General features: G+C 35.2%; 1 protein-coding gene across 1 annotated transcript in view; it reads left to right on the forward strand.

Moving 5' to 3' along the window:
- The first annotated feature begins 5622 nt into the window (after positions 1 to 5622).
- Positions 5623 to 14151, forward strand: part of HAO1 (hydroxyacid oxidase 1) — a 77051-nt gene continuing 68522 nt past the window's right edge. The window contains exon 1 of the mRNA XM_074209481.1: positions 5623 to 5804. Within this exon, the coding sequence (XP_074065582.1) occupies positions 5668 to 5804 (137 nt within the window). The 5' untranslated portion in view covers positions 5623 to 5667. The remainder of the gene's footprint in view (positions 5805 to 14151) is intronic.

Below are 14151 nucleotides of genomic sequence, written 5' to 3' on the forward strand. Positions count from 1 at the left end.
TCTATTGGGGGGGGGCCTAGACTGTGATCAGGAGCTCCAGAGTCCTGTTCCAGAGGCAGAGGACAGAGCTCTGCAGTCTCTCTTCACTCCCCTCCCTCAGCTCAATGGGCTCATGCCCTGGAGGCTCCTGCTTACCAGCTCTGCCTGCTTCTGTTTCCGGATCTGGGCTGCGGAATGACCAAGCTGCTCTCTGTGTGCCCTGAGGGCTGGGCTCCACATGCTCGCTCTGGCAGAGGTCCCCCACTGTTCCCCTACTTTGTGCCGGATGCTCCCCAGGGTGCAACTCAGGAGACTCCCCCACTGCTGTGAGCCGGGGCTCCCAGCGCCCTGGGGCTGCCTCCGGGAGGCTGAAGTTCTTTTGCTCTGGCACGTCACCCCTCTGGCCGGTGGCTGCCCCTCCGACCCGGGGAGCAGAGTCTTTCTGCTCTTTTCCAGGTTACCTTGAGTAGGAGAACTGCCTCACTGGGTCCCTCTGTGGGTTCTGTCTCTTGAAAATGTAGTTAGAGTCCTTAGTTTCAAGTTTTATCAGAGAGTGCCTAAGACTTGATCCCTTCTTATTGCCATATTGGCTCCGCCCCCTATCTGTGGTATTTTTCTAATGTCCTACTGATCCTCCCTCCATTTTCCCCTTCTTTCCTTCCTTTTATTCTTTCCTTCCTTTACTCCTTCTCTATCTTTATCTCTGTCTCTCTTTCAATTTTATCACTACCAAATAAATCACATCCTTTCTTCTATCTCAAATAGAAGTCCTCTTTTGTAACAAATAAGTATAATCAAGTAAAAAAAAAAGAATGCTTTCAGGACAAACCTGAAAAATGTATATGTTGTTAAACATCTCCAAACAATTTTTCCAGGGAAAAATCATACTACAATATTGGTTTCGTGGGCAGAACTAGCATCTTTCTTATAACCTAGATATATTATCTCTTGTTTTTGCAGCAAGATATTGAATGATATTGGAAAAGAATTGTATATCCAAATCTGTATAACACTGAGATATTTTGTAATAAATTTACATTATTGAATGACACTCAATTTAGAGATATACAGTTAGAAAATATTATTATTAGTCCTAATATAGATACAAATGAATAAGACATAGATAATGTAAAGAAATATATCGGAATTTGCTGGTTGCCCTTCAGCTACTTGGAGAAAGATATCATCTCTTGAAGTCTTTTCTTCAACTTGTCTTTATGTGCAATGGCCTCCAGTATCCTCAGCATCCTGGTCACAATTCCATTGTATTCTTTTCAACTTGTCAACATCTCTTTAAAATATAGAATCCAGTATGCACACCAAAAATATAAAAAATAAACAGAGTAAAAGAATCTATAGGTCCAAAAATATTTATAGCAACTTTTTTATGATAATACCAAACTGGAAACTAAGGGAATAACTATCTTTTGAAAAATAGATAAGCAAATTGTGGTATATGAATGTGAAGGAGTAACATTGTGCCATAAGAAATGACAAATGGGCATTTTCAGAAGACATCAGAAATAATTCTCTAGAGCAAAATGAGTAGAACTAGGGGAATCTATACAATGACAGCATTGTAAAGAAAAACAGTTTCAAAGAATTTACTAAAACAGTGATAAACGACACAGTCCAAAAATCTGAAAATGAAAACATGTTTCCTACCTCCTGCTAGGGAGGTCATGGACTTAAATGCAGGATCAGAAATACATTTTTAAACATGACCAATCTGGAAACTTTTTTGTTGTATTATCCATATTTGTTATGTAGGCTTTTTTTAATTGTTCAATTGTGAGGAAAAGTGAAAGGAAAAGATAAATACTTATAAAATAAACAAATTTATTTTATAAAAAGTAAAAAAAGTAAACATGGCAATTAGAACAACCCAATAGTTCAGTTATTATTAGATCAAGAATATAAAAGGATTATCCCTGCCTCCATTTTGGTTATTATGCTATTTTTAAAAATATCAATATTTTCTCCCAATTACATGTAGATTAATTTTTAGTATATGTTCTTTAAAATGTTGAGTTTACTGATTCAGTCAACCCCAGGACCTATTCCTAGTTTTCTGTGCAAGGCCTGTGCTGGTGCATCCTATACACTGCTCTCACCTCAGTATAGTTGTCTTGGGTTGGAAATTTGCTTTACTACATTTTTTTGTGTATTTGACACTCCAGGATTTATTTTGAGGTATTATTTAAAGTTGTTTGGAGGGGAAAAATAGGAGAGCTCAGACAAGTCCCTGCTTTTTTTTTCTCTATTTTCTCTTTACCTTCGATTATTCTCTTTTCAAGGTGGCCTGCCTTGACTCATAGTTGTTGTTGTTGTTGTTGTTGTTGTTTTCATCTAAAACCAATTTCATTCATTTGGAAACTGCTGATAAACAGCAATTATACAACAACTTATAGTCTCAGAGTATTGTCTCAGAGTACTGAGAGGTTAAATGACTATCCCAGAGTGATACAGTCAGTATGATTCAGAGGCACAGGTCTTCCTGGTTCTAACATCAGCTCTCTATTCATGATTCCATCTTGTTTTCTTAATGGGCATACAATCTATTAGACATCTCAGATCTTTTTTTCAGACATGCTTTCTTCATCTTGTACTTGTGAAGTTGTTTTTCTTTTAAAATTCAAGTGTAGGATTTTATGTACATATATCCTATTACATTTCTTCACTTTTAACCCAGTGTTAAGCCAGGTAAGGTGTTGGGTTTTTCTCTGCTTTTCTATCCAATATTTTATCATCTAAAAATTCTATTATATATATTCATTCATTAACCATGCTTTCATCTAAGTCACTGATTAAAATATTGAATGAACATCAGTGGGCCAAGGAATGAAATGTGGGACACTCTCCTAGACAACTTTCTTCAAGTCAACATCATTCTATGACTAATTTTTGGTTTCAGTTCTTTGAATAGTTCCAAATCTAACCAACTGCAGTAATATTAAATACAATTTTAATAGTTTCACTCACAAACTTCATTTCCCTTTTATTTTACCACAGGAAACTAGGGCCCAAAGAAATTTAGTGGGTTTCCCATTGGCATTCAGTGAGAGTGATTGAGGTAATTCAAAGCCAGTTCTTTACCACTCTATAAAACATAAAACAACAAAAAATCTAAAAGCTGTCTTTTGACAGCCAGCAGAGGCAGAAGCCAGAAGGTATCAGAAGAGAGACTAGAAGGAGACAGAAAGACTGCTACGGATGGCCACCTTGTAGCCAGAAGGAGATTGTAGGCAAAGACAAAAGACATGGTAAAGGGGATTTTTAGAGATTCCTATCTGACCAGCCTGAAAGCTAACCACTACTTACTTCCTCTAGCTCCCTCTGGATTGCTCAGGGAGAGGCAGCTAAGGCTACAATTTTGTATGCAGCAGCTCAGCAGCATCTGGGAGGATGAAAAATGGAAGCCTTAGAAGGAGGCAGGTTGTGATTGCTAGCCATTTCAGGGCTAGATCCCACACTCAAGTCTCTTCTGTGAGTATCCAAGTTCTAGTCTTGACCTTGGTGGTCATGCCCTTGTGGCCTCTGCACTCTTAGGAAAGTAGCAGCAGTCCCCATCTCTTGCTCTCCACATTGGGTACAACATCTTTGCATTTGCAACTTTCCTTCTGTGGATCCTGGCTGCTTTGTAGTCTAAGAGAATCTGGCCTGGGCAAGACTGTGGTGGCCCGGGACAAACTGATAGTTGTTGGTGGTTGTGAAGTACCCCTCCAGAAATATTTTAACATTTCCCTTCTTTCTTCTTCTCCTCCTCCTCCTCCTCTTCTTTCTTTTTTCCCTCTTGTTCTGCTACTATTGTTGTTACTACTACTTCTCAGGCTTAGTCTAGTCTTCAAAAAGAATCTTTTGGAGTCCTTTTTTCATCCTGCCACTCATCCCCATGTTGCTTGTAGGATCCCTTTTTATGTTAATTTAGCTCTTCAGTCTCCTCCTTCTTCTTTGAAGTAAAAAAAAAAAAAAATCATTGTTTCCTCAAGTTTTTCCACCCCAAAACAGGCCTCACTGTTAAAGTTCTAAATAAGAGTAAATATCCACTTCTTTTCTCCTTTGTGCCTCTTCCTATTGAAGTTCAGACATCTTTTATTTCCCAAGCTACCTTTCCTTTTTACTGCATTCTTCCAATTTTGAAACGACTTCTTAAGCCCTTGTAACATAGTAATACTATTAACTATCACAGAAACCACACTGCAGTGCCTATATGAAACTGTCCTTCCTGTTTAGACCCATAGTCATGGTTCTCATAACTATTTGCCTCTATAAAACATGAACTGGCTGTCCCAGCAACCTGATGCCATGCTTGATTCCTATATAGCAGGCTTTTATTGCTTTACCATTTACAAAGCTCTTCATAGATGATTTCATTTGAACCTCATAATAGCAGCATAAATTATGCTTTACGGGTATTATTATTTCCATTTAAAAGATGAAGAAACTTAGGTGCAAAGAGGACAGCTAGGTGGCACAGTGAAAAGATCAAATCTGGCTTCAGATACTTACTAATTGTGTGACTCTGTTTGACTCAGTTTCCTCATCTATAAAATGATCTGGAAAAGGAAATAACAAACTCCTCCAATATTTTTGTCAAGAAAACCCTAAGAAGGGGTATGAAGAGTTAGTCATGACTGAAAACAACTAAACAACAATAGCAAAAAAAAAAGATGTAAAAAGGTTCAATGAATTTCCCATGTTCTTACAATAAATGATGGGGTTAGGATTTGAACTCACTTCTTCCTGACTCCAGCTAAATAACACTGCCTCTGATTCTATATCTGAATTGACTCTTAATGATCTTCTATTCTAGTCCAACAAATTAAAAAGCTAGGGCTCAAATTGGTGGGATCTCTAATCCTTTAATGTGCCTCTGCCTTCCACAACCACTTCCTGCTTTAGCTTATTTCATTGAATGTACTTTTTTCTTTTCAAGGTCCTACTTATTATTAATGCAAATAAATGAAGAAATCATTCACCTAGAGTTGAAAAGAATTTTAGAGAACAAGCTGAGAGACATCTGACCTGGAAAAACCAGTCGCTTCACACAGTGTCTGACCTTCCCACCCCACCCTCCTTTCATCTAGCCCAACTTCCTCACTTTACAAAAAAAGAAAACTGAGGCCCAGCAAAGTTAAAACACTTGCTTAGGCCACATGACTAACATGTATTAGAAATGAGAACTAAACCTGAGTTCTATGATTTCAAAATAAGTTCTAATTTTAATTTTATCCCAATGACTACTATAATTATATTCTTCCTTTCCCTCTTTTGTAGCATATGCATATTTTACCTGGCCTCTGTAATAATAATAATAACAATAATTAATAATAATAATAATATCCAAAGACATGACTTTAATGGCAGACATGTCACCTGAAATGGCACAAAAGTGGTGGTAGCCAAGGTAATTTTTTTGACTGACTACAGGGAAAAGGCCACTAGCCTATTTTGAGAGATTCTTGCAAAATGTATGTGGATTGGACATAGATTTTTTTTGTAGAGTGAGTCCTCTTGGGATGTCAAAGTCTAAGTGGCCTATTGGTCACTTGTTTGCACATTTTTTGTAAGTAACATATTCCTGAACTGAACTTTGGTAATGTGTCATATTAATGATTTACAAATAAAGAGATCATCATTGTATAAGAAGCAAAGCAGGAAGGCAGTGGGATCTCTAAAAGCTGCAAAATGTTTCCCAGGCCAGTTTGTATTGATGATTTTGAAAAATATGCAAAAATGGTCCTTCAGAAATCCATCTATGATTACTATCGATCTGGTGCTAACGAACAAGAAACTTTAGCTGATAATATTGCAGCATTTTCAAGGTATGGCAACTATTGAAAAAATAAAATTTGCTTATGAGTCTAATTATACTTTCTGATAATGTGCATTTTGTTGATGTATATCTATTTTTTATAAGGAGATTAGGGTATATATATATAAAATTAGCCTGAAGTGAACTTTAAAAATCCTCTTTCCATAAATCTGTTATCTTAATGTGGGTTCCCCCTCCGGTAATGTATATTACAACGCATCCATATTGCCCATCCTAGATGCCTTTTGTTAAATGTTTAAAAATTATTGAATTTCTAAACATTTTATCCTATTTATTTTAAATCTCCAGAATCAGGGGATTTAAACAACTTTATTCCCAAACTATCCCTGGTTTGCTTAATGTGTTTATTTTCTAACCAGGTGGTAGTATTTGCTTCACATAGAAGGGTCAAAATTTTACATATATGAACATAGTAACAAATTCAGATAAGCCTTTTTTCATTTCCTTTCACTTATGACAGTGCTCTTCTCTCTGACCCATGCCTTTTCAAAAGTAACCTTGAGTGTTAAGATAGCAATCTTAATGTGCTCTAGAGAGCACATCCTCTTTCTACTAGCATTCAATTATCATTCATTTTGTTAGCTGCCTAGGCATATCTACACTTCAGATTTCAATTTCTCTAGGTATACTCAATCTGAAATCTTTGAGACATTTCATCTCTTCTCCCAAATGTTTCATCTCTTTCTTTCTAAAAGAGCTGATTCCCTTGATTTTTTTTCCATGTCAAAGATAGCTGACAGGATGACTTGTATCTTCTCATCATAAAGATAAATGTTGAGAAACAGGGAAATGACTCCTTATAACCAGTGTAATTACATGGAATTGATACTTTTCCTCTCACCATTCATTCACTGTCATTCAGTTTTAGAAATGAGGAAATAGAGAATTAAGTGATCTACTCATGTATTGTTACCATCTACAATGATAAGTAGGAAAACAATATGTGCACTGTATCCACAATATTTCAAAGTATGTCATTGTGTACTCGAGGATGATAAAAATGAATGACTAAACAAATAAGTGCTTATTAAATATTATGTACCAGTTTGGATATTCATTTTTCAGTCCTCTCCAACTCTTTGTGACCCCATTTTTTTGACAAAGATACTGGAGTGGTATGCCTTTCCTTCAGCTCATTTTACAGAGAAGGAAACTAAGGTTGAGAGGGTTAAGTGCCTTGTCCAAGGTCACACAACTAGTATGTTTCTGAGTCTATATTTGACTACAAAAGTGGTACTTGGAGAGAAAAAAGGAGAAATGAAAGTATAAGACTGTCCTTATTGATTTCATTCTAAAAACCTAGGAGAAAATTTCTAAAGTTTTCTATCTGTAAAATGATAAGCATATTATTCTTACCCAAAGGATCTATTTTTAAGGGTTTAATAAAAATATTTGCTTTGATGAACTTCATTATCATCATCATAACTTACATTTTATCATTTATGTAGTATAGTTACATCTTCATTTATATTTCATTACAAATTTTATTTCATTCATCAAATTCATTTCATTTCAAGTTTACATTTATTATTTATAGGGTAAATCATCAAAGGTATTTTATTTAATCTTCACAAAAATTACTGGAAGTAGCCAAATTAATTGTTACAATGAGAAATGAAAAGATTGAGTGTGATTTGTCTAAAATAATTGAGTTCTGGTAGTAGCTTCATGACTAGCTCCTAAGTTTTCTGATTTCTGTGACAGAGCTTTTTTAACTCCATTAATATCCTGTCATTGAGCTCTAATCCTGCCTCATGCTTACTCTCACTATGGCTTTGGGTAAGTCACTTGTGTTTCCTGAGCCTCAGTTTTCTCTTTTATAAAATAAAGGAGTTGTAGCAAATTATCTTTTTAAGTCCCTTCTAGCTCTAGGTCTATGATTCTGTGTCCCTATAGTGCACAGCTTTTTGCTTTTCTCCATATAATCCTAAATTAAAGAGCAATGAGAGGGGCAGCTAGGTAGTGCCCTGGAGTCAGGAGGACCTGTGTTCAAATTCAGACCTCAGGCACTTAATACTTATGTAGTTCTGTGACATTGGGCAAGTCATTTAATTCCACTGTCTTGCCAAAACCAAAAAGGGGAAAAAAAGAGCAATGAGACTGACTTTTCCTTTGTACTAAAAAGAAAACTTGTCAGCTTGTAGGCTGTGTGTTGTGGACTTTCCCTAATGTTCTGCTGCCCTCAGCAAAACTCAGATTCATTTTTCCTGATTCCACAGTCTAGTTTTCTTGTAATAATTATGGATTGATTGATTGATGATGAATATTAAAGAACTGATTCTTTACAACTTTTAGGTAACATTTACATTTTCCTAGAGGCCTTTTGAAAACAATTCCTTAACTTAAATAAGAAATTCTAAAAATTATAGGGACTAAAAGGATTTGAGGAAGGTCAAGAAATAGTCTCTTAGACCATATGATAGAAGTAGCTATTTATTTTGACTATATATAGCCTTATCAGGAGCTATCTCATCAGTAGGACAGGTTCCTTTAGTGTCTACAAAGGTGAGGTAAGAAAATTTTTATGTAAAATGTTAATAGTGCTTTATGCATAGTAGCATTTTATTCCTTTCTATCACTCCCCAAACAAGTAACTTTTTTTTTTTTTTTTTGAGGCGAGATTGATGTTGCAGGTGATTGGGGTGGAGTGTTGACTTACAGTTTTTCAAGTGGAACATTTCAGAATTCTTGACTTTGGGCCAGTCTGTTATGGGGTACTTAGTAGAACTTTTGTACCCTTGCTCACCTCTACAAATACTGGGATAATCTCAGAATGTGTCTTTAGGATTGGACAGAATTGTAAACCCACTACAGTTCACTTAATAGAACCATGCCCTATACCTCTTTGAATGCTGAGAAAATTTTAGATGTGGCTCAGTGATTGGATAGATGTAAACTCAATTTTGAAGATCTTGACTGGTATCAAATATTTCACCATTGTACCCTATTTACTATGGGGCCTTCAGATGCTTGAGAGGTTTACAAAATTCCAATTAAAAGCATCTTTATTTATAGATCTTATTATCTACTCTATAAATTGCTTTGGTTATCATTGGTTACTTCGCAATGTTGGCAGGCAATATTTTGAGAGGACCATCAATTTGTACCTCCAGTACTTAGCACAGTGTGACAATACAAAGTAACTGCTAAGTATGTTATTTTTTTCATTCATTCATCCATACACTTGTTCTCCAGCTATAGATGATTTTTTTTGCTTACTGAGTGAGCAGCAGAGATAGATAAAGAAACAGTGACAGAGAGATTTGAATTCTCCCCACTGAAGTCATAGTTTATTTAGAGATTTTTCTTTCTATTTTAAGTTTTAGGGGCTATTAATGATCAGAAGATGCAGCCTATGTTGTGCCTTATAGTTGAGATTTCTTTTTTTCAAGTGCTTTTTATAAACCTTATAAAATATTTGATGATTCTTATTTTTCTCGGTACATTTTTAGAAATAACTGACCATGAAACATTAAGAATGAATTTTCCATCAACATCAGGTGCATTTAGGTTGATAGCTTCTATGAAATCAATAAGTAATTTTTTCTTTCCAAAATTCAAATTAAGATTAGAAAAAAAATTAAACCATATGGTTTAAGGTGAGACTCTCTACCATAAATACTGCAAAGGTATTCAAAAAAGGAAAATTTCCCTTGTTGGTACAGATTGGCCTCCAACTGTCATAACTCCTATTTATTCAGTCAGACAGAAACATTCAGGTCATCCTCATGGCTCTCCAGGTACAGGTCATTCCCTTTTACTGATTGGGACACCCTCTTAATCTAGTTTCAGTTCAGGGATCAAAGCCAATATGGATAAGGATGTTTGTTTTTCATCTGCAAACTCACAGGAAAGTGGTCTACTGAAGCCAGGACTTTACAGAGGGCAAATATCAGGTTGTTAGCATTTGCATCACATTCCCTTCTCTGTGCTACATTTAGAACTAATGGTAATTTATTGCTATGGCACATTAATGTAGACAAAGTGCCCTTTTCAATCATCACTCTCTTGCGTCTTTTGTGGTTTTCTCAGAACTGAAGGGTCATTGATGGAAGGTAATTCTAGAGGAGAGATATTTAAGAATACAACCTATGCTTATAAAGAATTATGAAACTCTTTCCTACCACATTACATAGTGCCTTTTACAGTGGATATGGTTTTCTCGTTCTTCTAAATAACAGGTGAGTAGGAAAAAACTCTCAAGTTATTATTCAGGAGGTGATTTGAACTTATGCAGTGACATTTCAGTATTTTTCTCACTTAGATACAAAGAAATAGGTAACCAGATGATCCCTTGAACCCCTTGCTTTTCAACTTTTTGCCAGCAAAGACAGTAACCTATCTTCTATTTTAAAAAAAATACAAGTGGAAAGATGTTTTGCAATCTCCATCTGTGAATCATTTCCAAATTTAAGATATATTCAGATGCTATATTGGTGGTACCAATGCATTTAGAAAGCTGAAATAATTCTTCCAGCATAATAGGACACTCTTAAATATCTTACTGATCTAATATGAGTATTCTTTACCCAGGTTTAAAAAATTTGAATTCCATGTACCTTTCTTCGTAGGTTTTATTGTCTACCCTTTAAATTCATTTGATTGTCATTGGTTATTTTGCAGTTTTGGCATATGGGTTTTGAAACATGCTTCCTTAAAAGACTATTGGACTATAATTTTGACTTCATTAGTTGAATAATGTTGAACAAGTAATTTAACTTCTCTGGGACTCAGTTTCCTTTTCCGAAAATGTTTGATTTTTAATTTCATGGAACAAGACAAAGTAGTCCAAAGTGGAGTCAATGAACTTATTAAAATTAGTATTGTCTGCTTTTTTTCTGTCCAATCTAGGAGAGATGCCAGGATCAGAATGGTTGAAAGAATTCTTGAGTGCAAACTGAGAAATGATGGAAAGAAGGCATCTTTTTCAGTTTATGAGGAAAAAAATTAGGTGATAGAAGTACCAAAAGATCAGTGCCAGGGGTTAATGTAGTATATGACTCTCTAAAAACATTCAGAAGCCATCCATTATCATAAGGGACAAAAGGGGCTGTTCAAGAATTCAATTAGACATCCACAAGAGGAAATCTGGCTTAGCAGAATTAGATCAGAAATGCTAGCCCAACAAGAAGGCCATAGGATCTGAGATTTAGTGAGGAACATTAAGGCCAAGCATCTTGTCTAAGGTCACACAATTAATATCTGACTGATTTGAACCTAGATCCTTTTTGACTTCAAGTTAACTGACCTATCCAGTGTTCAAAGCCACTATATCTGGGTGGCATAGAGACATGGGCAAATACTTTATACATTACATATGTTTATAAATATACATTATATAAAATTTAATAACATAAAACAACATGAAAACTATTGGAATAGCTTGTGTGTGTGTGTGTGTGTGTGTGTGTGTGAGAGAGAGAGAGAGAGAGAGATTTATTTATTTATTTATTTTTATTAAAGATATTATTTGAGTTTTACAATTTTCTCCCAATCTTGCTTCCCTCCCCCACCCCCGCCCCACAGATAGCACTCCATCAGTCTTTACTTTGTTTCCATGTTGTACCTTCATCCAAATTGGGTGTGATGAGAGAGAAATCATATCCTTAAAGAGAACAGAATTCTCAGAGGTAACCAGATCAGACAATAAGATATCTGTTTTTTTTCCAAATTAAAGAGAATAGTCCTTGTACTTTGTTCAAACTCCACAGCTCCTTATCTGGATACAGATGGTACTCTCCTTTGCAGACAGCCCAAAATTGTTCCCAATTGTTGCACTGATGGAATGAGCAAGTCCTTCAAAGTTGAACATCACTCCCATGTTGCTGTTAGGGTGTACAGTGTTTTTCTGGTTCTGCTCATCTCACTCAGCATCAGTTCATGCAAATCCCTCCAGGTTTCCTTAAAATCCCATCCCTCCTGGTTTCTAATAGAGCAATAGTGTTCCATGACATACATATACCACAGTTTGCTAAGCCATTCCCCAACTGAAGGACATTTACTGGATTTCCAATTCTTTGCCACCACAAACAGGGCTGCTATAAATATTTTTGTACAAGTAATGTTTTTACCCTTTTTCCTCATCTCTTCAGGGTATAGACCCAGTAGTGGTATTGCTGGGTCAAAGGGTATGCACATTTTTGTTGCCCTTTGGGTATAGTTCCAAATAGCTCTCCAGAAAGGTTGGATGAGTTCACAACTCCACCAACAGTGTAATAGTGTCCCAGATTTCCCACAACCCTTCCAACAATGATCATTATCCTTCCTGGTCATACTGGCCAATCTGAAAGGTGTGAGCTGGTACCTCAGAGAAGCTTCAATTTGCAGTTCTCTAATAATTAATGATTTATGGTTTATCAAACAGCAGATTACTATACTCCTCTCCTGCTTTTACACCTAGTCTATTCCACTGGTCCACCACTCTGTTTTTTAGCCACTACCAAACAGTTTTGATGACTGATGCTTTATAATATAATTTTAGATCGGGTAGTGCTAAGCCACCTTCGTTTGCATTTTTTTTTCATTAAGCTCCTGGCAATTCTTAACTTTTTATTTCTCCATATAAATTTACTTACAATTTTTTCTAACTCATTAAAGTAATTTTTTGGAATTTTGATTGGTAGGGCACTAAACAGATAGTTTAGTTTTGGTAGAATTGTCATTTTTATTATATTAGCTCTCCCTATCCATGAGCAGTTGATATTTGCTCAGTTATTTAAATCTGATTTAATTTGTGTGAGAAGTGTTTTATAATTGTTTTCAAAAAGATTCTGAGTCTGTCTTGGCAAGTAGACTCCCAAATATTTTACACTGTCTGAGGTTACTTTGGATGGGATTTCTCTTTCTAGCTCTTCCTGCTGTTTCTTGCTAGACGTATATAGAAAAATTGAGGATTTATGGGGGTTTATTTTATAACCTGCAACTTTGCTAAAATTGCTAATTGTTTCCAGTAGTTTTTTAGATGATTTCTTGGACTTCTCTAGGTAGATCATCATGTCATCTTCGAAGAGTGAGAGTTTTGTCTCTTCCTTCCCAATTCTAATTCCTTCAATTACTTTTTCTTCTCTAATTGCTGATGCTAACATTTCTAATACAATATTGAATAGTAGTGGTGAGAATGGGCACACTTGTCTCACCCCTGATCTTATTGGGAATGCCTCTAGCCTCTCCCCATTGAATATAATGCTTATTGATGGTTTCAGATAGATACTGCTAATTATTTTAAGGAACAGTCCATTTATTCCTACACTCTCTAGTGTTTTTAATAGGAATGGATGCTGTATTTTGTCAAAAGCTTTTTCAGCATCTATTGATATGATCATATGATTTCTGATAGGTTTGTTATTGATATAATTGAATATACTAACAGTTTTCCTAATATTGAACCAACCCTGCATTCCTGGAATAAATCCTACTTGATCATAATGTATTATCCTAGTGATGACTTGTTGTAGTAGTTTTGCTAAGATTTTATTTAGGATTTTTGCATCTATATTCATCAGGGAAATAGGTCTATAATTTTCTTTCTCTATTTTAACTCTTCCTGGTTTAGGTAACAGTACCATATTGGTTTCATAGAAAGAGTTAGGCAGAGTTCCAACTTTCCCTATTTTTCCAAAGAGTTTATATAGGATTAGAACCAATTGTTCCTTAAATGTTTGGTAGAAGTCACTTGTGAATCCATCAGGCCCTGGAGATTTGTTTTTAGGGAGTTCAATAATGGCTTGTTGAATTTCTTTTTCTGAGATAGGGTTGTTTAGGTATTTAATCTCTTCTTCATTTAACCTGGGCAACTTATATTTTTGTAAATATTAATCCATTTCACTTACATTATCAAATTTATTGGCATAGAGTTGGGCAAAATAATTTTGAATTATTACTTCAATTTCCTCCTCATTGGTGGTGAGTTCACCTTTTTCATTTATAATACTAGCAATTTGCTTTTTCTTCTTTCTTTTTTTTAATCAAATTGACCAGAGGTTTATCAATTTTATTGGTTTTTTTCATAATACCAACTTTTGGTTTTATTTATTAATTCAATAGATTTTTTTGCTTTCAATTTTATTAATTTCTCCTTTAATTTTTAAAATTTATAATTTGGTATTTGATTGGGGATTTTTGATTTGTTCTTTCTCTAATTTTTTTAGTTGCATCTTTAGTTCATTGATTTCCTCTTTCTCCAATTTATTCATATAAGCATTTAGAGCTATAATATATCCCCTGAGAGTTGCTTTGAATGAATCCCATAGGTTTTGGTATGTGGTTTCATTATTATCATCATCTAGGATAAAATGCTTAATTCTTTCTATAATTTGTTTTTTGGCCCACTCATTTTT

This window comes from Macrotis lagotis, chromosome 1, assembly GCF_037893015.1.
Source record: "Macrotis lagotis isolate mMagLag1 chromosome 1, bilby.v1.9.chrom.fasta, whole genome shotgun sequence".
Taxonomy (NCBI): domain Eukaryota; kingdom Metazoa; phylum Chordata; class Mammalia; order Peramelemorphia; family Peramelidae; genus Macrotis; species Macrotis lagotis.